General features: G+C 38.2%; 10 protein-coding genes across 10 annotated transcripts; 4 read left to right on the top strand and 6 right to left on the bottom strand.

The window, feature by feature from the left end:
• Positions 1-599: 599 nt before the first annotated feature.
• PRCAT00004779001 (uncharacterized protein) lies at positions 600-1,457 on the bottom strand (the record flags this gene model as incomplete). The annotated part of the gene is made up of 1 exon (XM_062954800.1): positions 600-1,457. One exon carries the CDS (start codon positions 1,455-1,457, stop codon positions 600-602), a length of 858 nt encoding a protein of 285 aa, XP_062811466.1.
• Positions 1,458-3,015: 1,558 nt separating this feature from the next.
• On the bottom strand, positions 3,016-6,468 carry PRCAT00004778001 (DNA-dependent ATPase; the record flags this gene model as incomplete). The annotated part of the gene is made up of 1 exon (XM_062954798.1): positions 3,016-6,468. The coding sequence occupies one exon, from the start codon at positions 6,466-6,468 to the stop codon at positions 3,016-3,018; it is 3,453 nt and encodes a 1,150-aa protein (XP_062811465.1).
• Positions 6,469-6,508: 40 nt separating this feature from the next.
• On the bottom strand, positions 6,509-8,449 carry PRCAT00004777001 (putative ATP-dependent RNA helicase; the record flags this gene model as incomplete). Its single annotated transcript, XM_062954797.1, has 1 exon — positions 6,509-8,449. The coding sequence occupies one exon, from the start codon at positions 8,447-8,449 to the stop codon at positions 6,509-6,511; it is 1,941 nt and encodes a 646-aa protein (XP_062811464.1).
• A 182-nt stretch (positions 8,450-8,631) lies between these two features.
• On the top strand, positions 8,632-8,907 carry PRCAT00004776001 (mitochondrial 37S ribosomal protein uS19m; the record flags this gene model as incomplete). Its single annotated transcript, XM_062954796.1, has 1 exon — positions 8,632-8,907. One exon carries the CDS (start codon positions 8,632-8,634, stop codon positions 8,905-8,907), a length of 276 nt encoding a protein of 91 aa, XP_062811463.1.
• Positions 8,908-8,995: 88 nt separating this feature from the next.
• On the bottom strand, positions 8,996-10,318 carry PTC6 (type 2C protein phosphatase; the record flags this gene model as incomplete). The annotated part of the gene is made up of 1 exon (XM_062954795.1): positions 8,996-10,318. One exon carries the CDS (start codon positions 10,316-10,318, stop codon positions 8,996-8,998), a length of 1,323 nt encoding a protein of 440 aa, XP_062811462.1.
• Positions 10,319-10,469: 151 nt separating this feature from the next.
• PRCAT00004774001 (LMBR1 domain-containing protein) lies at positions 10,470-12,530 on the bottom strand (the record flags this gene model as incomplete). The annotated part of the gene is made up of 1 exon (XM_062954794.1): positions 10,470-12,530. One exon carries the CDS (start codon positions 12,528-12,530, stop codon positions 10,470-10,472), a length of 2,061 nt encoding a protein of 686 aa, XP_062811461.1.
• Positions 12,531-12,719: 189 nt separating this feature from the next.
• Positions 12,720-14,525, top strand: PRCAT00004773001 (uncharacterized protein; the record flags this gene model as incomplete). The annotated part of the gene is made up of 1 exon (XM_062954793.1): positions 12,720-14,525. The coding sequence occupies one exon, from the start codon at positions 12,720-12,722 to the stop codon at positions 14,523-14,525; it is 1,806 nt and encodes a 601-aa protein (XP_062811460.1).
• A 247-nt stretch (positions 14,526-14,772) lies between these two features.
• PRCAT00004772001 (uncharacterized protein) lies at positions 14,773-16,194 on the top strand (the record flags this gene model as incomplete). Its single annotated transcript, XM_062954792.1, has 1 exon — positions 14,773-16,194. The coding sequence occupies one exon, from the start codon at positions 14,773-14,775 to the stop codon at positions 16,192-16,194; it is 1,422 nt and encodes a 473-aa protein (XP_062811459.1).
• Positions 16,195-17,856: 1,662 nt separating this feature from the next.
• Positions 17,857-19,320, bottom strand: PRCAT00004771001 (catalase; the record flags this gene model as incomplete). Its single annotated transcript, XM_062954791.1, has 1 exon — positions 17,857-19,320. One exon carries the CDS (start codon positions 19,318-19,320, stop codon positions 17,857-17,859), a length of 1,464 nt encoding a protein of 487 aa, XP_062811458.1.
• A 1,918-nt stretch (positions 19,321-21,238) lies between these two features.
• PRCAT00004770001 (GMC family oxidoreductase) lies at positions 21,239-22,987 on the top strand (the record flags this gene model as incomplete). Its single annotated transcript, XM_062954790.1, has 1 exon — positions 21,239-22,987. One exon carries the CDS (start codon positions 21,239-21,241, stop codon positions 22,985-22,987), a length of 1,749 nt encoding a protein of 582 aa, XP_062811457.1.
• Positions 22,988-23,308: the final 321 nt, after the last annotated feature.

Below are 23,308 nucleotides of genomic sequence, written 5' to 3'. Positions count from 1 at the left end.
CATATTCTAATTTAGACATCGACATCGCTAGTCTGTAGCTGTAATAGCCGCTGCTCTCATTGCATTGTGTTCTGTAAGTACCGGATTGTACACTGCTTCGACTGTATAGCGCAGTTGAGGGTACAGAAACACGGGAAGCGGAGCGCCGCTGCGCGCCGAAGCTCTCTGTGTCGGGATGTTGATCGCTGTGTGAATCTCGCACCGCATTGTAGCGCAGAATGCAACTACTGTTGTGTGGCAAAAAAGCCGATTACATTGCCTTCACCGGACGAATCCCGACATGGGATACGGCATTTATCTGCACCAAGAACATTGCCTGCATACTTACTCCTCGTACCCTCCACGATCATATCTGCGTGCCGTGCAGATGTCGGCAGACATATTGTATGTACACTAGTAAACTAGCTCTAATAGGGGAATAGTCGGAGAACTCCAGGGCCGATGTTACGGAAATAAGGCAAATTGTAGCAAGTCTGCCGAAATAAGTCGTATAATTTAACTCTTATCTAAATATTTACATGGAAATCATTAGAAACCGCCGAAAGATAACTTTTTCGGAGCCAGTGATCCGTATCCGCACCTCACTATTCTTAGATACCCTATGTGTTCTCGGCTACGTTTCCCCTATACATATCTTTAATTATTCTTTTACGTTTTACCGTTTCATTGATAATGCCTTGAACCTTGTTAGGGAAAACTCGTCCATACCAAATTGAGTCCTCGCCCAATGGAAAATAGATCAAGTTTCCGGCATAAGCGTGGCCACCTATGTGGCTGATAAGACCAACATCAATGTCAAGCTGATTACGGTCTATGACCCGTATCAATTCTTCGTTTATCAATGGAGCTAGCTCGCCACATCTGATATCTCGTTGGAAATGACCGCATATTGCTATCATATCTCGTTCCATGGCGTGCTCCTCAAAGGCATTCGGATCGTCAGCTATCTCTTTCTCAATTTGGGCCACACTTTCTTTCCTTTTGAAGGGATTGTAAATTTGTCTTATTCCTTCTTTCGGTATCAAATACCTTTGGATAAAGCCAGCAGTGTTATCAATATTAAATTTAACAATCTTGTAGTCTGGTATCAACATCACCAATTGCTCCTGTCCCGTCACTTTATATCGATTAAGAAATTCATCTTGATTATTAAAGATCATATTAGATATCATGATGGGGTGGTGAGGACTGAACTGCAGTCTCAACAGATTGAGACGTTCATTCAAAGACCCCGGTACTAATTCAATTTTGGAAGGCATTGTTTCCATATCTTTAGCTCCATGAGTCAAGCTGATTAAATGCTTCCATGGCAACGCCTTCGTATTGTTCAAATTCTTCTCAAAATCTATCTGCTTATTAGCTGGAAACTTGGGAGTTTCACAGTATGTGCAGCCAGTATCATAACTTGGGGAAGGACAAGTAGGAATAAAGGATTTAAACCTCCTTATACTAAGCATATGGTGACTATTGAGTAACTGGTGATTGGTGATAATTTGTAATCGCATTTTTGAAAAATTTCATACTCACATCAATATACCCTTCATATAAGATGAGTTTTTTAACACAAAAGAACAACTTTTTTAAGCATCAGATACTTAGGGATTACAGTTTGGCATTTTCCAGGTCTATGCTATACTAACTATGAAAAAACGACAAGATTAAGGTTAGGGAATTCATCGCTCTCCGATAATACTCAGAAATTGATTCCCAGTCTCAAGTTTCGATCTATATGGCACTATCGCCCGTATTCTGGAGTCCTTTACTAAGTTATCTAAGCACAATTTCTCTCCTTCTTGGAAAGTTTTCAATTTCTATTTCTATTTCTATTTGGTGAGTTTATTCTTGATCTCTGTGGATTTTTGGTCCAGAAGAACTTAATAATGAGCTTTCTAAAGCTCTTGCATTGGACAACCACATAATGAACCGTAAGCTAGTGGGAAGTTTTCACAATTCACTAAGCTTTAGCATGTGAGAAAGAAAAGAAACTTGGTCACATAATATTTTGACCCTAAATTCTTTCAAAGTTCCTAGTGATACATCTCAATCTCATTCCCTCTGAAATGGCTCCTTCACTCTTCAAGTTTAAAGAAGCTAGATTGAATTAGAACTATAGATCTTATACGCAATTTGCTCTTGTGGGACCTGGTGTCTTCTTTTTGCCCATAGTTTGTCCAAAGTAAAGTGGAAAAGAGATCTTGCGATAATCTGAAGTCTTTACATGTATCCAGATCTTCAGCTCCTATGATGAATTATATCAAATATTTTGGTAGCACGCAGAGAATGCTAGGAAATAATCAATGATCTTATATAAGCCAGTATATAGCATCTCTTAATTGCCCTTGTTGAATTACTACGCAAGATGTCTGGTATATCCCCTAGGTACCACGTTAAAAATTTAAAAGCATGATAGATTGAATCTTTCCATGGATTGTCAGATTCTAATTGGTTTCCTTTAGCTCCAATGACTTCCTTCTGTAGATATTGTTCAGAACATGCCTTTTGTCTTCTATATAAGATATCAAGTTAAAAGGTTTATTGAACTGACCAAATTAAATCATGCCAACTACTCTTGAAATTTTGTTATAATTCATAGAGTAACTAAGCTTTCTTTGAAAGGAACTTACTCTGAATGCATTTTTTATTGATATCATACTCCCAGTCCTTTGGTTAACATATAAGTTGATCATAAGGCCATGGGCTGATACTTTTCGCAACCTATATATATATGCAGGATGGTTTGAGCATTAACCAGCCTACCTCAATGTGTGAAATGGCTCTTAATATATCAATTTATCAATGGAGTTCTTATAAAACTCCGTGATCGTGAGAATAAGGAGCAGATTAAAGTGATTTGTTGTGAAAAAGTAGAGCTAATCTTTAAATGCGTTCATATAAGCAAATTATATATTTAGTAATTAATGAAGTATTCACTTGGACGAATACTATTGAAAAGGATTAATGCGTCAAGAACTTCAAGACAAACTGATTTTAAAGTTATAATAGCATATTTCTTCTTCAAGAATTGATATCTTTAGGTTCGGGCTCTTCTCTGAATTCTTCCTTCAACAGCCAACCTTTCTTTTCCAGGTTCCATTGAGCTATTTCCCGAAGCATAGATCTGACTAATATTATAATCTCATCCTTATCTACTTGTACTTTGAGATGTTTTAAAATATCGTTCGACAGACTGAAGTAGCTTGGACATTCTTTAAGATAAGAAATAAGCTTTGGCATGAGATCTTTCTTGAAGTCTGAGCGACTCGGAGGGGTCCCTTTTTCCGGCCCAGATGTTATTGGAGAGATTGATCCAATATCTTTTTGTTGCTTCAAGTCCTGTAAGATTGATGTGGATGCCAATGAAGATTTACTTTTCTTCTGCGGTCCAAATTTGCCTGCAAGTCCAAACTTACCAGTCCATGTGGGTGTACCAATATTCTTTTTCCTTGTTAGCTTTCTCGATCTTCTAAGTGATTCTGCTGCTTGTGTTGCAACTTTATTTGCTTCCCTTTCAATCAAGCTGTATTCTTGATTATTCGAGTCAACAATACTATCATGCTTTAAAGCACTATGAACCCCCTTGCTAGCAAATATATTCTCCATGATTCTGTTTTCATCCTTACTATTACTTCCATTGTTATTAGCTTCATCGTCTTCCTCTCCGCCTTCGTATTTATCCAATTTTGAGACTCCCATAATGTTGGCTACCTGATAAAAGTCGTCATCATTATCGTGTTTCTTCATGTATTTGTTAGAAGGCCTGGTTTTACCACCACTTATATTTCTTTCAGATCCATGGAATAGGTTTCCGGTCTCAGTTCCTGCTTCATCTTGGTCTCCCAAGGTAAATAAATCATGAAGATCGTTCACTTTGAAAAATCTTCTCTGTTTAGGATCCTTCAATATTTTATTGGTTAAGAAAGTCTTGAAAATTTGACGATGATAAATTTTTTCCTCTATCGTTCCCGTTGTCATTAATCTATATATCGTGATATCTTTCTTTTGACCGAGTCTCCAAGCTCTTTCTCTAGCTTGAATATCTGTAGAGGGGTTCCAATCAGGGTCGTATATGATAACTCTATCGGCGCCTGTCAAATTTATCCCTAAGCCTCCGACTTTCGTAGTCAAAAGAAATACTTTTATGCTTTTATCCTCATTAAATCTGTCGACAAGATCTTGTCTTCTTGAAATTGGGGTAGTGCCATCCATTCTCAAATATGTGAAATACTGAAGCGATTGGTTCTCTTCTCCAGTTTCTCTATCCAAGATCTTTAATCTACTCACAAACTTCTCCAAGATATCCAACATCTGTTTCGTTTGACAAAATAGTAGAATCTTGTGGTTCTCTGATTCCCAAATCTGTAGTAAGTTTTTAAGAACTTGCATTTTCCCTGATTTGCTTGGATTGCCATAATTACTTTTATACATTAGCTGATCTCGATAAACAAGATCAGGATGGTTGCAAATCTTCCTTAAGATATCGACACCCATCAAGACATTTCTCTTTCCTTTTAGGATCGAATTTAGATCTTCACTTTGTAAAAATGTTTCATAAAGATCTTGTTGAGTCCTGGTTAATTTTACAAAGAGAACCATTTCATTCTTCTTCGGCAAATCCTTAGCAACGTCCACTTTTAATCTTCTCAATAAATACGGAGAAATCAAGTCTCGTAATATAACTGCACACTTATATCCCGTTTGTACTTGTACATTTGATGCATTTGCATATCCTCCCATGTTAATGGGAATGGCAAACTGTTGTTCAAACACTGGCAAAGTTCCTAAACGTCCAGGGAAAACAAAGTCAAAAAGAGACCATAATTCAATAAGGTTATTTTGTATAGGTGTACCTGACAAAATAATTCTATTGTATGTCTTTACTTGCTTGCAAGTCAATGATATATCCAGGTTGGGGTTCCTTATTTTATGACCCTCGTCCAATATACAATATCCCCATTCCTTTGGCAAAATGTATTTTGAGTATATCCTCAAGCCAACATACGTCGTCACAAGTACATGTCCCTTTTCCATTACTCTATTAATAACCTCTTGTGCATTGATTTGACTGCTGACGTTCTTGACGATTCCTTTCGAAGACTCGGGATCGTTCATCTCCAAAAACTCATCCAATTTGTCTTCAGAAGCAACAGAAGTCATACCAGAACCGATACTATGAAGTATAATACATCTTAAAGGTGGCCACCATCTGTGAAATTCATTAACCCACTGATTCAAAACTGTAGCTGGTACAACCACTAGAACAGGCTTTTCCAACAAGCCTGAGTAATGTAAACCTGCAATGAAAGATATTATTTGAATGGTTTTGCCCAATCCCATTTCATCTCCTATTATTCCACCAGTCTTCTGTGAATAGAGCTCCCAGAGCCATTGCACACACGTCTTTTGATAATCAAATAATGATGGATATATGTCTCCAGGCAATCTGAATTTCGAATTCAATATAGCGTCCGGAATCTTTGGATGGGGCTTGAACCACTCTTCTTTATCTTTTTCTTCATCGTTCTCTCTAAGTGCAGACCTCCTTTTGATCCAGTCTTTCAACCGAATTTGGTACACTCTTTCATCTCCATCATCTACATTTCGACTCAACAATTTCAGTACAGAGACATCCTCAGAGTCTTCTTGTTCCCCGATGCTCTCTTCTTTACTTTCTTGTTCCTTTGTAGCTCCATCTAAATCGACGCCTGCTGAGCCCAGACTCGAGTGCTCATGCTCGTATTCGGCCTCTTCTTCCAATCTTTTCTTCCTTTTCCTCGGACCTTCTTCATCATAGACATAATCATCATCATTGACTTCCTCAAAGATACTGGGTTCGTTACTGGATTCATTACTGGGTTCAAATCCGGGCTCTTTCAAGAAAACATGGCTCTTCGCAGCTTCACCTTTACCATTATCATCTTGTTGGAACGAATTTGCATTCCCAAACGCCGTTATCTTACCTGTTCTGATGAGAAAATCCTTTTCTGTTTCCCCCGGTAATCTTTCATCTGTAACCTGATTGATCTTTTTCTCTTTCGAATGATTAAGCTGGTTCCTATTGTCGTTCAATCTCTCAGTAATATCTTGAATATCTTGTTTCAAGGGATGAAGTTCATTCTCATTATACCATTCAATTTCATCCTTCAACTGCTTTCTTTGACTTAGCTTTGTCTTTGGGTTCTCCAGGCGCTTTTGTAAGCTTCGGATTTTACCTAGAGTCTTATTTAAATCTCTTGTGCTCTTCTCTAGCCGTTTTTGATCTAATTCCGCATCTTTACTGATAAGTGCTTCATTTGCCCTTTGAGTTATCGAGCTTTCCAACTGATCCTGATCTACAAGCTTCACTCCCAAAGTATCCGATTCATCCTCATCTCGATCCATTATTACAATGAACTTTAACCGTAAAGAATCAATATCTAGCGGATTATTAATTTTTATGTAGTTTTTTTTTTTTTCAGCCAAAAAGCTCATCAAGTATTTTAATATGAAAGGATTAAGAGGTTTATATAGTTTATATGCTTTTAAGTGTCTCGTCTTTTAATAATTCAAGACATTCCTCGTATATCTTTACATCTTGGCTAGATACGAGGTCTTTGAAATCTACTGGCTGGTCTAACACTTCCTTGTTAGCGCGACCGATATTACTCATTAGTTTAACAAACCACTTGTCTTCACCTTTCCCAAAACACAAATTGTAGGCAAAACCGTTCCTATTAGCTCTAGCAGTACGTCCCACTCTATGTACGTACTCTCTAGAAGAGTTTGGGAGATCGTAGTTTACGACATCGGTGATTGAAAGTACGTCAATCCCACGAGCAATCAAATCTGTAGCAACGAGAATGTTAATAGATTGGTTTGCAAAATCTTTTAGTATCTTCGTCCTTGAAGAACTTTTATTATTTGTGGAGTTCATATAAGTGACATTGATAGTTTTTTCTGGTTGCAATCTAGATAGAAGGATATTTAATAATCTTGCTAGTCTCATGGTGGACTCATTGGACTTTGCAAAAACCAACACATTCTCAAGTTTATTATTTTGAATCAAAAACTTTGCTAAGATCAACGGCTTTATAGGAGATTTTGCAGAGCCAAAACGTAACTTAAGTTCTTCCAATAATCTGGGAACAGTAAATAACTCATTGACCAAGCTTTCATTATCGTTGACGATAATAAGTCTAGGCTTCTGAAAATTCAATAATGCAAGTTTACCGGCATCTGTGGTTAAAGTAGCCGAAAACACAAGCTTTTGGACGGTAGACTCCCATGAATGTGAAATATCCGAAGGCTTCGGAAGCTTAGAGTTTAATACTTGGCACCAGTTCTGAAATGATTGGTTCAACAAACGATCTGCTTCATCTATCACAAGAAATCTTAAATTCCTCAAACTAACCGTGTTATTATTCAAATGGTCAACTAGACGACCAGGAGTGGAAACAAGGATATCTGGCTCACTACTGGTTATTTTTTCACCTTCTTCTTTAATTGATATATCATTCTTTAGACTCGCCACAGACAAATTGGTCCCCTTTGAAAGCTCCAATATTGTTGCTTTAACTTGATTTATTAAAGGTCGAGTTGGAACCAAGATTATTGCTCTGATTCGTGGTACTATGCGTCGATATAATGCCTCTACTATTGGAATCAGATATGCTAACGTCTTTCCTGATCCAGTAGATGCATTCACTAATATGTCCCCCATAAAATCTGGACGGAGTTTGTTCTTTTCGATATCCTTGAGGATTATGTCGAGTACAGATATCTGTACCGAAAAGGCTTCCCCAAATCCCATCTTCTCTAGATTTCTCAAGAGTACACTAGATAATGGTATGTCTTTGAAAGGTTTCTTGTCGCTAGGAGAGCTGTATTTCGGAGTCGCTAACCAATTAAGATTATTCGAATATGCTAAAGTAGAGACAAGCTTCTTGTCTCTTGGCAATGGAGGTTGAGGTAATGGGGCTAGGTCTTGTTTCTCGAAGTCCTCTGGAGTTTCATTTTCAGAATCACTTTCTCTTTTTACCAGACTCCTGAATTTCAGAAAAAGAGCCTTGTGCTTTGATTTATACTGTGAATCTGATGCTTCGTCGATTTCCATATCTGATTCCTTGTTTCGGCTCATCCTTAAGGTAGAAGCTTCGACTTCCGTAGTCTCAATTTCTTCATTATCGTCGATATGCTCAATAGCCATCTCATTTTCTACATCAACAATTCCGTCGTTCTCTTCATCACTAGATACGTCACTAGATTCGTCGCTGGATCCGTCAATAGAATGCTCCAGTGAACTTTCGTGGGAGTTCTCAGTATCATCTTCACTCAATTCTGATATCAGCTTCTCTTGGTCATCAAATGAAGTCAGACTGAGCCTTCTTTTACCCAGTTTTTGGGCCCTTGACAGTATCAAGTTGTCTCCCTGGTCATCTAGAACCCTTGAGGGATCAAACCTGGGGGCGAACATGTCGTTAGCCTTGTTGATATCTAATATTTCAATTTCTTGAGTTTTTCAACTATTCATCTCATCTCGTTTTAGATATCGGGATAAGTCACCTGAGCGAATCCGACACTTTAATTTTTCACCGACATCAGTATATCCATTAAGACAGCAATTGTTTGACTATTAAACAGGGAAAATAGCAGACTATGAGGTTCACGCCTGTGTTACTGAGAGGAAGATCGGCTTGGAAGGGACCTCATGTTGTCCCTTTACCAATAAATGATGCAATCAAGAAGGGAACTCCCGTAAGGACGAATGCTAGAAGTTGTACTATATTACCCCAATTTGTCGGATTAAAGTTTCAAATACATAATGGAAAGGAATATGTAGAGGTGGAAATTAATGAGGACATGGTCGGCTCCAAACTTGGAGAGTTTGCTCCGACTAGAAAGAGATTTCAATATAAATTTTCCAAAAACTAAGAACGCACTTGTATATATTATTCAATAAACTAGTTCTACTTACAATGAGATTGTAATTTGGGTTACCAGTACGAACTGGTAGAACCCTTTAGCCTCTTGACCTAGGGTTGTAATCATCCATTCTCCTTTGTCTTAGTTCGCCTGTTCTATCAACTTCGGGCCACTTTCCCCATCCATTCAACCTTATAATTAGACAAGTAGCATTGTCATCTCCACCTATATACTCAACAAATTTAACCACCTCTTCGGCACACAATTGTGCACTTGCCCGAGGGTTCCCTCTCAAGTTATAATTAGACATTACTATATCTGCAATTTCCTGGTCGGTCAATTCGCCTGTGACTCCATCGCTACAAAGAACAAGGAAACTCTCATTACCTCCTAGCCCCGCTAACGTGTAGCTTTCAATCTCATGGGGAGTTAGCTTTTTGCGTACAGCTTCTGCATCACCTATAATATACTCCGATATATCTGGCTCAGCGGACACCCCAACTTGCTTGAAATTGACATCGCCAAACGCACGAGTATTAGCCAAAGAGACAAATCTCTCCTCTCCAAAAGAGTCCGTCATAAATCCAGCAGCATACTTTCTAAGTCTAGAGCTTTCCATTGGATTTGAAGGATGGTGTGCTTGAGTTAATGCATGAGCTTCACCATGTCTGTCCACTAGAATAGCCTTCGTGTCACCGACGTGTGCAATAGTGAGCTTAGATATAGTTCCTCTGTTAAAGTAATAGCTTCTAGTAAGTTGATTGCTCTCTTTGGAATATATTGTTTCAATAAATGCAGAAGTACATGTGGACCCGGCATCTCCATCATGCAGAAAGAAATCATAATCGGTCTTTAAAAAGGTCATTGGCAAGCGAAAGTTCCAATCATCCTTAGAATCCTCTATTTCTTTGAGTTTAATTCTAGATTTGTCATTTATCATTGAATTGAAATTATCTTTTCTGTGTTTATACCACCTCTTCCAATAGCCTCCGATGTTTTTCCAATAGTTCTTCATAAGTTCATTTCTTTCTTTATCCTGCTTCGTACTAATTAGCAGATCTCCGGCTTCAATTGCTTCCGAAAGGTGGGTAGAAAGATATGTAGAACATTGATCTCCTCCATGGCCATCAAAAATATTGAAGTTAAATACGAGTCTATCATTTGGAAACTCCAATATACTAGCACTATATCTGTCTTCATTGTACATACGACTAACCCTCGATGTGAAATGACCAAAGTGTGACGGACTCTTCAATAGAGGTACTTTTAACTTCCCAATCTTCTTTGATTGTATAGGTCCTGCGCTAGGAGGTCTATCGATTGCCGTGAATGTTACGGTACTAGACACATATTGCCGGCTAATTCTATCAATTGAGTAGCAAGAGCAGGACTGTAGTCGCCCATTCGCCTTCAAAATCATTCAGAAGATATAAAGTAAGGGGCTCGGATCCTCGTGGCTAGCCCTTCTGTGATATAAATAGGAACTATATGGGTTTAAAAATGATTTATCTATATTTCGTTATCTACAGGACTAAGTACTAAATGAAATGCTCTTTAATAAACTTTAGAGTCTATAAAACCATTGTATCGTCATTGTCATCTTCATTCTCGTCTGTTGAGATGTCATCAGTGTATGGCCCTGATCTATTATTCTGTTGCTCTCTTTGGAATCTCGAAGCAACAGAATCCTTCAAGCCGGAAAGTGTTCCTCCAAGTTTGTTCCATACACTAGAGTTCTCTGTGTCGCTAGAGACAAACCCTCTATTTAGAAGGTCTAGCCTGTTGTTGATGTCTTGATCTTCATCCTCATCATCGTGATATACCGAATCGATACGATTGGATGTATTACTAGGATTAGTAAGAGACTCGTGGAAAGATCTTCTGTTATTTTCGTAATTAAGATCGGCCGCGTTTGATAAGTTAAATGACCTTAAATCGTTGTTTGTGTGCTGTCTTCTTTTGAAGAGCTCCCTATCTATTGTTCTTTTGCCGTCAGCAATAATTAGATCCTTTCTTTTATTATTCAACTGTTCTAAATCTACCGGGTCATGATTTGACTCGTCATCGAAAGAAGCCCACGAATCATAAAGATCGGAGCTCAATCCAAGACGCCTTTTTAATTTCTCATAGACATGAAAAATGTTCAAAATCACCGGAATCAAAACGAATCTTGGAAGCCAGTCATTCATCAAATTGAACAACCCAGTTAGGTGAATAGATTTACCAAACCATGATTCAAAGACGGAATCTCTTGAAATGAACAATGTAATGAAGTTGTACGAAAGTGGGATTGTCAACCTAGCAATATATGTGGCGTAGAAACAAGCCGAAACTGGGTCGGAGTTGAAACTCACTAAATGATACATATTAAAAATCTTGAGCAGTGTTAAGGAATTCAATGCAGCGATCAACATGTATGAAAATATAATGATGGAGATCCATAGCTTTAAAGTATCAGAATTCTTGATTCCAGTAGTATATATGATCAAATTCATGAATGAGAATTTAGTGGAATGAAAAAACTCTGATTCAATGACTATGAATGACATTGTAAACAAAACGACTGACAAGAACCTATTCCACAGGGGTATAACATAGTAATACAAAATGAAGTTAGATCTCGGCAGAAGGAGCGATCTCCTATTAGTGTTTCTGAACACTAGTTTGTTTCTTTCTTCGAGATTTGAGGTCGTCTTGGATTTGATCACGTCTTCAAGTGTCATAACTTTGTTGAATATAGTATCAAACTCGGATTCATATGCCACTAGTTTATACAAATTTTGGTTGAAGCTAGCTGATAATTTCTTCATGTAATCGGACGTGATGCTATCTCTAGATATTGTGTTTTCATTTTCATGGGCATATTGTGTCTCTACAGAATCCTTTAAATCTTCTGGGATTCTATTGTATAACTGCAAAATCCAGTCTCTAAATCTAATATCTTCTCTCGAATCATTGGTGAAATGCTTCTTCAACTCCAATATTTGGAAAATATCCTCTTTCAAGCTGATCTTAGTGTCTTCGAGATTATCAACTAATTTCGGAATCTGGAGATATTGATGGTTCAACTTTCTCATAATATTTCCACTGATCCACTTATTTCTAGGTATACTCACAAGTCCATGGCCCAATAACCACAACGCTAGTACCAAAGAGTAGATATGGGACATTGCAATAATCATTAGCTTCAATTGAGTGAATGAAAGTCCTCCAACTTCGAGCACTAAGTAAATTACCCCAGCCACGGATACAGCTAAAACAGTAAGCTGGAACTTGATGTTTCTCTTCAATGCATCCTTGAACTTACTCATCTTGTCGTAGTAGCCAGATCTATAGAACTCTTGAAGAAGTGGAAGCAAAAGCCAAGTTAGCAAAAATGTTATCCAATAATTACTCTTCCACAAATATACCACAACTTTATCTGAAATATCGAACCATATTGCCTTCAGCGTTGAATTACTCGATACATAGTCTATGGGCAATAGAAATATGATCGATAGTGGTATAAACACCGCTAGTAACAATGATATCAGTGTATAAAAAGGATAATTGAATATATTGATGTAAAATCTGACTCCCCATAAAGTCAACAAAAACGAAAAGACATAGCTTATAAATGGAACAATCCACATATTTTACTTGTCTTGTCTCTGTCAAAGTATAGACGATCAATCAGTCGTCGATTATTCAATCTATTGATGGTTTAGCTAATAAAAAGCTCTAATATATATGATTTCTTTTAATATGCGATAACAATAATAATTTAAAAGGATAATAAAATAATATATATCTCTTTTTTTATTCAAAGAAGATATTAGGAGATGTCGGAACCAGAGGAACATACAACGACAACGACGAAGAAGAAATCTGTCGATTTTGCCCCGTTACCTGAGGAAGATTTGAGGGAGCATCATGAAGAACTTCGAAAGAAGGAAGAAGTGAAGAAGCAGTCTAATCCATTCCAGAAAATTCCTCCGGAGTTTTCACATTTGCAGAAGAAAGCATCTGCGCCAGAACCCTTAGCCTCCGAGCAGCATAAGAAGAAAACGCAGCGTAACTTTGGTCCTCTGTTCGATGAACTTGGTGAGTTGAGGTATTTAGCAGTCAAGGATATTTCAGTCCAGAATAAAGAAACCGAATTGAACTTCAATTATCCTGAAATCTGGAGACCTATCCCTAGCGATCGTGTGCTTGTTGATATCACGTATGCGTCATTGAACTCGTTGGATCTTGCGAAGATCAATCGCTATCTATTGAACGTTAGCGACGTGAAAGTAGGATTAGGCTACGAGTTTGCAGGGAAGATACAGGAGTTGGGTAAAAGCTTCAAGACCAGTGGAGAGTATTCGATAGGAGACACTGTTATTGGACTTATTAACCCTTTAAGTAAAAAGGGTTCATTGTCTACCAGTCAACTCATAACCCCGTCAAGAGACATTTTAATCAAGATTGATGAGGATACCTTGAATAAAGCTGAAAGTATTGATATTCAGCTCTCATTCAATAAGTCAAAAGATAATGATAATTTTGAAATTGAGTCGTCTTCATCATCTGGGTCTGTTACTGAGTCTGAAGAAGCTGCTATACCTCCTTCCTCACCTCAAACAAGAAAGCAACTAACAAGCATTTCTACCGATCTTGAATTGCCTCCACTTGCAAAACTCACATCCTTTCCAACCTTATATTGCAGAGCTAAGCAATTGCTAAGGCACTCTTCGTCTATCTTTGAATCCACAAGAAAGGCAAATATCTTGATTAATGGGGGCGATACTAATGTCGGATTTACAATTTTACAATTACTCAATTCGTCTGTCTATTCAACATTGAGTGAGTTAAATGTCATTTTGATAGTCAAAGAAAGCAGCACTGATAAAATGCAAAATTTCTTGAGTCATTTCACTAAAGGGTCTTATTACGATCCTTCTAAGATTAAGAGATTTCAACTAGTATCATATGATGTTGCCTATGATGACATTATTTTACCTGGAGAAATCGTTCCGGTAAACTACAAGAAACCTGATTTCTTCGCATCCCAAGTATTGGGTGCACTTTTACGTGATGATGAACCTGGAGACAAGACTATCAGCAAAAGCAACATTAATGACTATAAATTGGACCTTATAATAGACATTATTGGCAGCAAGAAATACTTCCAGAAATCAGTTAAATTCAACAGAATTGATGGTATGAATTTGCCTCTTAGAAATAAACTTGCAGAGGGATCCTCTCTAGTACTGCTTTTTAATGGGAAAGTAAAGGAACCATTTTTGAAAAAACTTTTGAAGCCCAAAGCTGATAATTCTGCTTTCGTATCAGCTTGCGGTTTTAATGTCTCTCAACCAACATACAGCATTGACAAGCTCATAGATTACTCTGGATCTTTAATTTGGAGTTCAAAATGGGCATCCGACCTTGCAAACTCTTATTTCACCAATTACAATTACTATGAGGAAATAGAACTCAAGTTCAAAAGAGAATGGGTCATCGAAGGGTTAAATCTCTTTCTCAAAGGTCAATTGAAGTTCAGAATCGACGATTATCTTGATTGGAGAAATAACTTCAAGAAGTACGTTAAATTACTTAAAAACGACGATGGTAAAGTCATATTTAAGATTGAGAGTTTCTAAACGGGTTATACTCTCACTCTATCAACCCTTTGCCTTATGTAACGTTAGCTTTTATATACCACAATCATTTCAATGGAACCTTGTTTGTAGCCCGAGCGTGATCTACTTTGGATCGCTAATAAATAAAGGCAATAGTAAGATGTGGTTAAAAGGAACGATAGGGAACCACATTTAATTAGTCATTTTAATAGCATCTCGGTGAGAAATATAGGCCACTTAGCTGATGTGTAATACGCCATCTTAAGTAATGTCACAAGGTTCAATGAGTGTTCATTCACTTATAGATAGATTTTCGAATCCAGAGCGTTCACAATCAACGGATCATGATAAATTAATAGAAAAGAAAAAGCAAGCAAGCGATGAAGAACGACTAAAGGGAGTCTCTAAAGAGGCTATTGAGCAGTCTGGGATTTTACTGCTCCTTGGACCAAACGTCAGCTCCTTCCCTTTCTCAGAAGAAGCTTATGTTGAATCGGTTAAGCTTAAGGCTGAACAGGAAAAGACTAAACAAGAGTACTACAGAGCAGAAATAGCAAATAAGAACTATTCTATCATACAAACTGCATTGAGGGCACAGATACCTCCGAACTTGATACCATTCATGTGTGTTGGGATATTACCTGAGCAGCAACAACATCAGCAACAACAACAACATCAACAGCAAGAGCAATCAAATCCAGACGAACAGAAGACTCCGAACTCTGGGCTTCCTCCTCATAAGATAGGTCAAGAAGGATCCTTAGGAAAAACACATAGCAGAGGCAGCAGCAGATCGGACCCACGGCAAGTAGATCTGCTCAATGCTTCACCGGTACCTTTAGCAAACTTCAAATTTGGCAGTGGGACACCGAACTCCAGAAGGCCTCTCTCGCCGGCAAAGATTGGGGCTGCTGCTGTTGCTAACTTGGCTAACCCAAGTGCACCTTATAGAACAGGGCCAAGAAGGTCATCGAGGATCATTCCACTGCATCAACGTCATTTTTCAATGCCCACAGAGCCAAGTAGGCCAAAGAATCAAAGCTTGGATCATAACAAAGCGGAAGAGAGTCCGTCACTGAAAATTCCTGGTCAACTGCTGGGCCCAAGTCTTGCTCCCGGATTCACCCCGGCTCCATCAGTATCTAATTTAACTCCAACTATCGTCACGAATTTAGATAACAGTGGACCTTCTCTGCAGCTACTGTCTCCGTTAGGGTCAACTTCTTCGATCCAAGTCAAGCCTTCTCCTGCTCAGCCTTTGCATAAGCAGAGCAAACTGAATCGTCCGTTATCTCAGGAATCAATGCAGTCATTCCAGCATGTAATTCAGTTTCATCATTGGAAACCTGGTGCACCAATACAAGGTCCCAGTGGAGGCATTCCTCACAATAGTCCATCTCCCAACCCATTCCGCCAGCAAAACCCGATGCAACAGAGTCACAAAAGACATAAGTCACGATCTGAAAATATGTCTATTGATCTTGTTCCCTCCATTCATATAGCTTCGGCTTCGAAAGAGAGCCAAAGTGCTGACGAATCCGATCCCCATGATTCACACGAAGAGGACATAACAATGGACACAAGCACTGTTGCTGATGGCGAAAAGTCAGATCGACGCAGAGATTCGGAAGGCTCGAAGTCCAATGTTGGACGATATCCTCACGACATACTTTCTCCCTCTAATAATTAGATCGCCGGAAGATTTCTAATATGAGCTAATATCAAATTGAGTCTAGAAACTTCAAGACATTTTGTAGGTCGTTAAATTTGCTTCTTCATTCAATTATTTTCCCTAAAGATCTCTCAGCATAATTGAATTTTAAGGGAAGCCATACCCGCAAGGGTTGTGGTGCAGACCAAACCATAGAACTAACTACTACAACAGAGAGATCGTGATTATCTTGATGGAAAAACTCTTTTTTTTTTTCTTCTTTTTTTTTCTGTTTATAGTTATTGATTTAAGGATAAACAGATAGAAGCACAGGCTGCTCTTGGTAGAAGAATGCAAGAAAAAAATTTCAGAATGGCATTTTCCAATTAAAGTCCAAATGGCATAAAAAAGTATGAATAAATTCATCACTACTAACACTCTTCTGATTAGCCCTGCTTTTTGAAAAAAATTGATGTCTTATACTCCTACAGCTTGACGCTTTCTCTGATATATTCAAATACCTTAACACATCGAAGCTCTCGATGTTTCAAGAAATAGATTCGTAAAGACCATCAAGAGATGAACATAGTCCTCAATAGGGCGAAAACTGGCCAAGCATCATATAATATAGTTACATTCTTAAGGATTACATCGTCAGGAAAAGGATATTTCGTAAACCGAGCCAAACTTAGAGACTAGATACTGATGTTGCACTTTTTGCATTTTTAGTTAAAGATGATATCAGACTCGACTCTGTGTACAATCTACTAGTTGATCAATGACAGCGAATATTACTTTATGTGACCTGGAGAGCAAATAAAATCATGGTATTAAATATCTGGATCTTTAACAGTTTCATGTCATCTTTAAAAACGAAAAATCATTCAGCTTACCTCCCTCTCTCGGTGTGTTTTATCTTACATTCTATCTTTCAAATATTGTAGGGCAATTCATGTTTCTTATACTAGTAATGATGTATTTATCCAGATTTTGTACCGGCTGCAAAAAAAATTCAAAAAATTAAAATAATGGACAGTGTGGAATGTTTCATAATCTTTATATCTTGAGTTCAGACCTGAATTTCAATTATTCTACAAACACATAGTTTGAGTGCCGATAGGTTTTGGAAGCTCGAAATTGATAAATACACAAGTTCCATTAGAGTAGGTGACACAGATGATAATAATAGTTTATCGTTTATATACAGGCCATACACGATATGGACCCTTGATTGAATTTAGTACTCTTTGACTCTATGATAAGACTAAAAATCGCCATCTTTAACAGCGATCATAGAGATCTGTTTTCTCCAAGTAACTATCAGTTCTCTATACTCCTATAATAATAATAAAATACATTGATGTTTGAACCAAAGCTTCCTAATTTCTATTTTTGTTAAAATTCGTCCTTTCATGCTTTATTCTGGAAAAAAGCCAGAGTTTGATTTTCTTAGGAAGATTAGAAAGAAAAGTTTACTCTTGATTCTCTTAATTTAAGTACCAAACTCCTTTTAAAGACAGCAAGTTCCCGGAAAATGATTTCTAATTAAAGGGTGGTTCCCGTATGCTTGACGCACTTCAAAATAATAGGAACTAGCACATACTCTTTATATCTACAACGAATATGCATACGGTGAAATCTTGACTCATATTTAAACGATATTTAAGCACAAATTATATAGTGAAAGAGAAAATAGTATACCTAACCTGTAAGATTACCTTGAATAAGAGTTCCAATTTCAGGAGAAACTCTTGAGAACATGGCGATAGCACGTTGTTGAATTTCAGGGTTAGCTCCTTTCAAGTTAAGAGAAACATTATGAATAAAGGCATCGGCTTGACCTGTCTTTTTAAATACCTTCCACAATTCCAAAGGTTGAACGTAGTCCTCCTCAGTAGCAGACCATTGGAAGTTGGTGGCTTGGCCAACCCACTTCTCGTGATTCGCGTCACTAAGATTAGCAGTTGTACTGTACGAAAGAGGTTCAAATGAACTAGGGTAGTTCGGTGCAGAACCGTAATTTCCATTAACAGTACCTGGACCATCTCTTTGGAATGGATTGTGAGCTTGGAGTGGACAGTTGACTGGAATTTGCATGAAATTGGGTCCCAAACGATGGCGTTGTGTATCGGCGTAAGAAAATAACCTAGCCTGTAAAACAGGATCAGCGGAAGGCTCAATACCAGGAACAGTATTAGCAGGACTGAAAGCTGCTTGTTCAACTTCAGCGAAGTAATTTTCTGGGTTTCTGTTAAGAACAAATTTACCGAATCTTCTGAGAGGGTATTCAGAATGGGGCCAGGTCTTTGTCAAATCGAAAACACTGAATGAAGCTTTTTCAGCTTGCTCAGGAGTCATAGTTTGAACGTACACTGTCCAGGACGGATATTCACCTCTTTCGATAGCTTCATATAAATCTTGACCATCATGATCCGGATTATCGGCAGCCATTTTGTGACCTTCTTCATTTGTGAAGTTTTCAATGCCTTGGTCTGTGAGAAGGTGGATCTGAACGTAATGCCATTCACCCTTCGCATTAGTCCACTTGTAAGTGTGGGCAGAGAAACCGTGCATATGTCTATATGAGCGAGGAATACCACGATCAGAAAAAACAAACATAGTATTGTGGACTGACTCTGGGTTATTGAGTAAGAAATCCCAGTACATATTAACATCTTTGAGATTAGTTTTAGGATCTCTACTCTTTTGAGTGTGTACTAAGAAAGGGAACTGGACACCGTTTCTAATAAAGAAAATTGGACTGTTGATATTGACCCAATCAATTACACCCTCTTCGGTGTAAAACTTTGTTGCAAAACCACGAGGGTCACGAACTGTGTCAGAACTACCCTTTTCAGGACCCACAGTAGAAAAACGGTTGAAAAGTGGCGTCTTCTTACCAACTCCATTGAGGAAATCGGCACTGACTAAGTCAGAAATGTCGTCAGTGACTTCGAGGTAACCGTACGCACCAGAACCTTTAGCATGAGCAACACGTTCAGGAATCCTCTCACGGTCAAAATGTGCAATAAGATCAATGAAATGATGATCCTCAAGTAAGTTGGGGCCAAATTTTCCAATCTTTAGCATGGCATTGGGGTTTCTAACTGGGCATCCGTTGGATGTCGTGTAAAGAGGAACAGAATATTTCTTATTATCCACCATTTTTTTTGTATCAATTGATTGTTATATGTGAAAATTAACTTAATTATTAACCTATCCAAAAGATTGACGAATTCTTTCTTTAGATAGATAAAGAAGAAGTGACATCATGAATAGGCAAGGAATTTTGAGTGCCTTATATAACACTCTTTCTTACTGGATGCTTATCTCATCGACAGAAGTTGCAGCAAGCGTGTCCTGTCAAATTCCTTATGCAGTTACGGGTCCTATAGTCAGGACGCAGGGCAACTCAAGACAAGACAACCGCTAAACATATTGATGTCCAAGTTTGCAATTGATGAGGATTTGCCCATTGATCACTCTGATAGTCACCAGTAAACTTCAAGATCTCCTTCTAATAAATCGTGATCAGTATAGTTTTCTGATCGAGTTTGTTTTGTCCCATGTTTTTTAGTGTGACAAAGTTGATAATTCTCTAATGATATTGGATGTTTCTCTAAAAAAAGACCCAGTAGCTTACAAATAAGAGTATGGTGGCTTCCATTATTACCACAATCGAAAAACCGTCTATAAGGTTTGTTCGGAACTACTAATTAGTGTGATCTACTTGAAACAACTCAAGTTGTTTGATGCACTGTTGGACAATGTAGTGGCTCTTCTGTGAAGGCAGAGAGTATAGACTCCAGCATTTGGTTTAAAAGACTTCTATAGCCCCAGATCAGCTTATTCATCATGCAGAATTGAGTTTCACTTCAAACTAAAGTAGTAGTAACCCCACTCTTTCTAAGAGTTGAAATAAATTAAATGGCTATTATATGGCTCGGAAGACTTGCGATGAGCCAAAATTAACGCTTTGGAGAATAGATACATTCAATGCGATCCTTACGAAGTATGCTATTATGGATGACATTATAGGGTCATCAATGAAGGAATAACACTATAGGATCATCATCTAACGTAAATAAAACGCTGCGAGATATTCTAGAGTTGCCGTTCTATCAACTACGATAATGGCGCATTACTATCTGTGAATAACCTTGCATTGTAGATTCCCTTTTGCACTAATTTGATGATCTGAAATTCTAGTTCGAACAAGGACACATAAAGATTGACATCATATCAAAGTAGCCCCTCATGAAGCCAACTTCCAATCAGCCAACACGGGTTTCTTGATTATCGGGATTAATTTCATCATTGGAAAAGAACTTTGCATTCAGATACAGTCTCAGAACACCAACTGCAGTCATTGCAGACCCTAGGATGTCAATTACAGTCAATGCAGTTACGATAGAATCCAAAGATAGTAGGTTTGATATCAGAAATGGGGTAAAAAAGCTGATAAGTTTGATACTCTTTCGGGTCCCTCAATTAATAAGCTAGGGCTGGAATTAAGTCAAGAGGAACCACTTAATTACAAACGTGTTCTCGTTTTCTGCCTTCTTAATAATTCTAAGAGTCGTTTTTGGTCAAAAGTCCTCTGTTATTAGCTAAGTTAAGAACACTCTGAGCTCAAAAGATACTTATCAGCAAGAACTTAGCGCTCACTTGAATTCTATGGTTAAGCAGCGCTCTTCAGATTGCTTTTTTGAACAATTAAACCTCCTTCTTTGATTTCAATGCTATGGTTAAGCAGCGTTCTTCGTGATTACTTAACTTAAACAATTAAACCTGCTTTCTTTGATTTCAGATGAAATTTCAAAGACTCAGCTTTCATGCTGATTGAAATTCTAGATTCGACCAACCCCAATTCTACTATCTATCAGCGACTCTTTTCGAATCCATTCTTACTAAAAGGATTCATTTACGCCAGCAGCTAGATTTGCTTTACATGATTCTGGAATTCACGAGATAGCAATATATTAGGAGCAGTTGACACTGATAATTTCTTCATATTTTTTAGCTCCTACTTTGTTTTGATTGATCTATAATCTCACAAATTAATAAATTTTATCCTAAGAATATGGTCGCTTATCACTATGATTTTGTTATTGTTGGAGGTGGTACTGCTGGTAACGTTGTTGCTGGACGTCTTGCTGAAAACCCCAACGTATCTATTTTGATTGTCGAAGCCGGTTCTGATGACTCTATTAATGACCCAGAAACTATTACGCCATCCAATGCTATGGAGCTTCGTAACACGAAGTACGATTGGGCCTACAAGACGACAATGGTGAAGCGCGATGACTACGAACGTATCGAGAAGCCAAACACTAGAGGTAAGGCTCTTGGTGGAAGTTCGTCTCTAAACTATTTCACATGGATCCCTGGTTGTAAACCTACCTTCGATAGGTGGGAAGAATACGGTGGAAGTGAATGGACTTGGGATCCCCTAGTTCACTACCTCAGAAAGAGCGCCACCTATCACGATGACTATGGCCTTTACAATCCGGAACTTAAGAAAATTGGTTTGGGTGGACCACTTCCAATTTCTCATGCCGAGCTTGTTCAGGAATTGAAGCCATTCCGTGAAAATCTCATTAAGGCTTGGAAGTCAGTTGGTCAGCCTATGACAGACAATATTTACGACGGTGAAATGATTGGTCTTAATCACTGTGTGGACTCCATTTACCATGGCAAAAGGTCAGGAAGTTTCCTATTTGTTCACAACAAGCCAAACATCACCATTCTCCCACATGTTCACTCCAAGAAATTGATCATTGATAAGGCCGATCGTGTTGCCAAAGGTATTACTGTTATTGACCCTTCTGGTACCGAACACAACTTTTATGCCAACTGTGAAGTTATAGTAGCACAAGGGGTTTTTGAAAGCCCTAAACTTTTGATGCTCTCCGGCATTGGGCCAAAGGACGAATTGAATAGGCACGGGATTGAAACCATTATCGACTCTCCTCACGTAGGCCAACATTTGCTTGACCATCCAGGCGTCCCCTTTGTCTTACGTGTCAAGGACGGTATATGTGTGGATGATATTCTTTTGCGCCTGGGCCCAAAGCACAACGCTGCCATTCAAAAATATAAGAAAGGCAAAGGCACCAAAGATCCAGGTCCAGTTGGCTCAGGTCTTCTTGAGTTGGTTGGATTCCCACGAATCGACAAATATTTGGAGAAAGATCCTCAATACGTAAAGGCCAAAGCCGCAAATGGAGGAAAAGATCCATTTTCTCCAGAAGGACAACCCCATTTTGAGCTCGATTTCGTTGGTATGTTTGGAAGCGCATTCCAATGGCACTATCCAACTCCCAAGGAAGGGTCTTACATCAGTGTAGTCGTTGACTTAGTTCGTCCCGTTTCTGAGCCGGGTGAAGTCAAGCTCAATAGCAGCGACCCACTCGTTCAAGCAAATATTAATTTGAACTTCTTCTCAAACGACCTTGATATTATTGCCATGCGTGAAGGTATCAGGTTCAGTTACGATGTTCTTAAACGCGGTGAAGACTTCAAAGATCTTGTTGTTTCTGAATTTCCATGGGACATGCCCCTTGACAATGAGAAGGAAATGAAAAGAGCCGTTTTGGATCGTTGTCAAACCGCTTTTCACCCATGTGGTACTTGTCGTCTTTCTAAGAATATCGGTCAAGGCGTTGTGGATCCTCACCTTAAGGTTCATGGTATCAAGAACCTTCGTGTTATTGACGCTTCTGTCATTCCAGTTATTCCCGATTGCCGTATCCAAAACTCTGTTTATATGATTGGCGAGAAGGGTGCTGACTTAATTAAGGCAGATCATAAACTTCTCTATTCAGCTTGAGTTAGAAGCTAATGTTTCTTATTGTTTATTATAAGTATGATGATTCGATTGATTTTATGTTTTCTTGCGTATTCGATTAATATATGTCGCAAACCAAATTTACCAAAAATCGTTCACAAAACTCTTAAGATAGCTTAAACATGGCTTTTGATTCAAAAAATATGAGTAGTAAGAGCTCTATATCAACATGTCTTTACTTGCTATAATTTAAATTGACATATTGATGACTTTCCTACAATTTGTCCGTAATCAAATGCTATTAAAATCGTTAAAATAGTCCCTACAGGACCATAAACTGTCTTAAAAACTCTAGAAAAAAGA

This window comes from Priceomyces carsonii (assembly GCF_900007245.1).
Source record: "Priceomyces carsonii strain CBS4050 genome assembly, scaffold: Debaryomyces_carsonii_scaffold_5, whole genome shotgun sequence".
In the NCBI taxonomy this organism is placed as follows: domain Eukaryota; kingdom Fungi; phylum Ascomycota; class Pichiomycetes; order Serinales; family Debaryomycetaceae; genus Priceomyces; species Priceomyces carsonii.
The sequence above is the reverse complement of the archived record's forward strand: the minus strand, read 5'-3'. Positions and strand labels throughout refer to the sequence as shown.